This window comes from Myotis davidii, unplaced genomic scaffold (genome assembly GCF_000327345.1).
Source record: "Myotis davidii unplaced genomic scaffold, ASM32734v1 scaffold520, whole genome shotgun sequence".
Classification (NCBI taxonomy): domain Eukaryota; kingdom Metazoa; phylum Chordata; class Mammalia; order Chiroptera; family Vespertilionidae; genus Myotis; species Myotis davidii.
The window spans coordinates 3,936,258-3,939,590 of NW_006292908.1; the positions used below are offsets into that span (position 1 = coordinate 3,936,258).

Below are 3,333 nucleotides of genomic sequence, written 5' to 3' on the forward strand. Positions count from 1 at the left end.
AGATCCTCTCCAAAAGTGCTGGAAGTGACAGGTCATGATTTTTGGCTAGCGAGGTACTAATAAGTTTTTTTTCCAAATTTTAATATGAGTTGAATTGAGCAATAATACTGTTAACAGGCTATGGAATTTACATAGAGAAGAATAAAATTTAAATTGCACTAAATATTTGACTGGCAAAGATATGAGTCATATATTTTTTTTTCCTTTTTGCAGAATTTCAATTTAAATGTTACTTTTCTGCCTAGATTTTCTCTAAATGGATGTACATATTCAAGCAAACCCGTTAGGAGAACAAATTCCAGAACTGCTGTTTAGTGTCAGATCTGACAAGTACTAGTCACATACTGGAAAAGCCAAAGTCTACTGTTAGTCTCTATGACTATTTCCTATTCTCTTTATTTATAAACGTCACCAGGCTTGCAATCAAGTTAGAGAAGTGGATGTAAGTGAAGTACATGGTCACTTTCAAACTAACGGTGACTTCATTTTAATAAGCAACCATCGAAGGGACAAGGCCTAGGAGTTAACTCTGGACTCCTCTGATAATTCAGGTATTCTAAATAAAGTGTCAGCTTCTTAGCAAGGAAGGGAATGGCTCTCTCCCAATATAAACAAGAAGTGCTTGTTTCGCTGCTGCTGATTTACATGAGAAATCAGGCTTCTGACTTCCTTATATCTGGTTGATTAAATTTAAAGTTTATAGCAAGCGGTAATTACCGGAATGTCACCTAGGCATAAGCTGCTTCATCCCTGCGCCGGATAAGGCTGCATCAGTGAAAATAGGTAGCTATTGTTTTTCAATAGATGGTATACATCCGCCTCCAATCATCTGAACAGTCACAATTCACGAACTTCTGGATGACGTCCAAACTCTTCAAGCACATCTGCTCCATGCACCAGCAAAACGTACAGCAGCTAGTGCAGCACAATTCAACACAACAATTTAAATATTTTATATAATTAATGATATGTAATTAAACTTAATGTAATTACATTTGGGCTCTCTGAGGTACCTATTTTACAATTAGTGTTTCATCAACAAATAGCTTTTCTGAGGCACAGCACAGCTCTGCCTATAGTAGCAATCCATACCCAGAAGTCCATTCTACAGTCATATCTCAATGGGGCCAATAAAACTGCCTACTGGCCAGCTTTCTTACACACAGGAATTTGATGAGGTGGTGGTGGGAGTAGGGGCTCGTGTGCCTCAACCCCACCTGTTAATGGAGCTCCTGTCAAGTATGCATGCTATAGTTGATACTGAATGCAGGTTTGTCTCTCTGCCACGCAAAAGCCAATACTTAGGAAATAGAGTCTGATGAAAAGAAAGTGGGTTTATTCAAGAGCCAGCAGCCTGAGAAGATGGGGGACTCTAGTCTCATATTGTTATGGTTATAATAGCAAAAGATAGAATTGCTAGAATTTTTGTTTTGCAACATTTGGACCATAGAACATAGGTATGGGGCATGTATAGGATTTTAAAAAATATCCTCTCCCCAGAGGTGCTAGAGTGCAAAAGAATTGGAGTGAATAGGCTCCTTCTCTTACATGGAGGGCTCACGTGTGTAGCTGTCTAGACTAGCTCTCCAGACTGTCTTTTGAGACCCACGACACCTCTACAGAAGTGACCACAGTCAACTCTTACCGATTCTTCTCTTATTTCTTGATTTTTTATTTAAGATATTATTTGATGGCATTCTACCCAAAACAGTAACAATATAGTTGTAGTTGTTTTAACGTTGCCTCCCCCCATCCAAAACATAATTGTGGTACTTTCTCTCAGTATAGATGTACACAATTATATGTATGTTTATTAATACATTAATATGGCATGTCCACTGTAGAGTCCCAATGATTAAATATCCTTTCTTGAACAAGTTTTTATTTTACCTAGGGTTAATGTATTTTTTTGTTTGCCTAATTAACCCCCAACTCTCCTATATAACTATAACCTTTTCCCAATGGAGGTGAACATATCAGGATTCATTTAGGGGTGCTGCTACTGCCCCATGCCACTCAGTTGTCATCTGGAAGTTCCCCCTCTAGCATCATCCTGAGCATTTTCTTTGCACCTTTCCTGCACAGGACCCTCTCTCCTGGACCCCGAGGCTTCGTTGTTCTTGGTTCTTTTTTTTTTTTTTTACACATTAATACAACCAGTCATATAAATCTAAATATAAGCCAATCTCCTACAGGTTTTGAGATGGCACTCACCACCTCTGTGAGAAGTTTAACACTACAAATCAAGTCCCACCATATTGTTAGACGGGAGGACAGTGATAGCGCTTGCTTAACCAAAGTTACCATCAAAGCTCAAAAAGCTGACCATATTCACTTAACCACAAGCCAATTTTATTTAAATCAGGACAGCCCAAAAGAAATGCTCTATTAGCCATTCATGATCTGAATTCTGGTTATGAGATCAATTTAAAAAATGGTACACATTAAAAAAATTATGGGACATGTGTAATAAATAAGGCAGTGGCCAACTATACTCATTAGTAGCTTTTTTGAGATAAGCTATCAAGTCTGCCCTCTCTGCACTCTTCTTAATGCCAGCGAAGATCATTTTTGTTCCAGGGATGTACTTCTTGGGATTCTCCAAATACTCCATCAGGGTAGCCTCTCCCCAGGTGATACCTTTGTTCTTGTTGGCATCCGTGTAAGAAAATCCAGGGGCCTGACCTGTCTTTTGCCCAAAGAGACCATGGAGATTTGGCCCAGTCTTGTGCTTGCCTCCCTTTTCCACAGTATGGCACTGGGCACACTTCTGAACAAAAATCTTCTTGCCCTTCTCAACATCACCCATTTTTAAATCGCTCGTTAGTCGCGCGCGACACGGAGATGCCCACTCGCAAGCCGGACGTCCCGCTCTCTGTGTTCTTGGTTCTTTCCCAGTTTGGTAGAGTCACATTCTCATCTAGCTTCCGGTGAAGGACTGCCTAGGAGGTTTTTCAAGACCTTAATGCTAGAAAAGACTTTACACTTGGATTCTGGTTGCACACACAATGCTACTTTGAAAGTCATTTCTGCCAATACATTGAACACATCCCTTCATTCTCTTTGTTTTATCAGTGTTGCTATGGAGAAGTTTGAGTCCACTATGATTCCTTATTCTTTGCATGTGAACTTTGTCCACCACTCCCCTTTCTGGATATGTTTTTCTTGAGGTACTTATCTCTAAAGTTCAGAAATGTCATCACTATGTCCCTTGGGGGGAGTCTTTTTCTTTTATAGTGCCAGCACTTGACATGCCCTTTCAAACTGGATATTCATGTCCTTGAAAGATTTTAATGCTCATGTTCTCCCTCTCTGCTTTTTTACTTTTTCTGT

General features: G+C 39.6%; 1 protein-coding gene across 1 annotated transcript; it reads right to left on the reverse strand.

Annotated features, from left to right (window-relative positions):
* Positions 1–2,422: 2,422 nt before the first annotated feature.
* On the reverse strand, positions 2,423–2,872 carry LOC102759877 (cytochrome c). Its single transcript, XM_006766390.2, has one exon. The coding sequence runs from the start codon at positions 2,807–2,809 to the stop codon at positions 2,423–2,425; it is 387 nt and encodes a 128-aa protein (XP_006766453.1). The 5' UTR covers positions 2,810–2,872.
* Between the last annotated feature and the right edge of the window lie 461 nt (positions 2,873–3,333).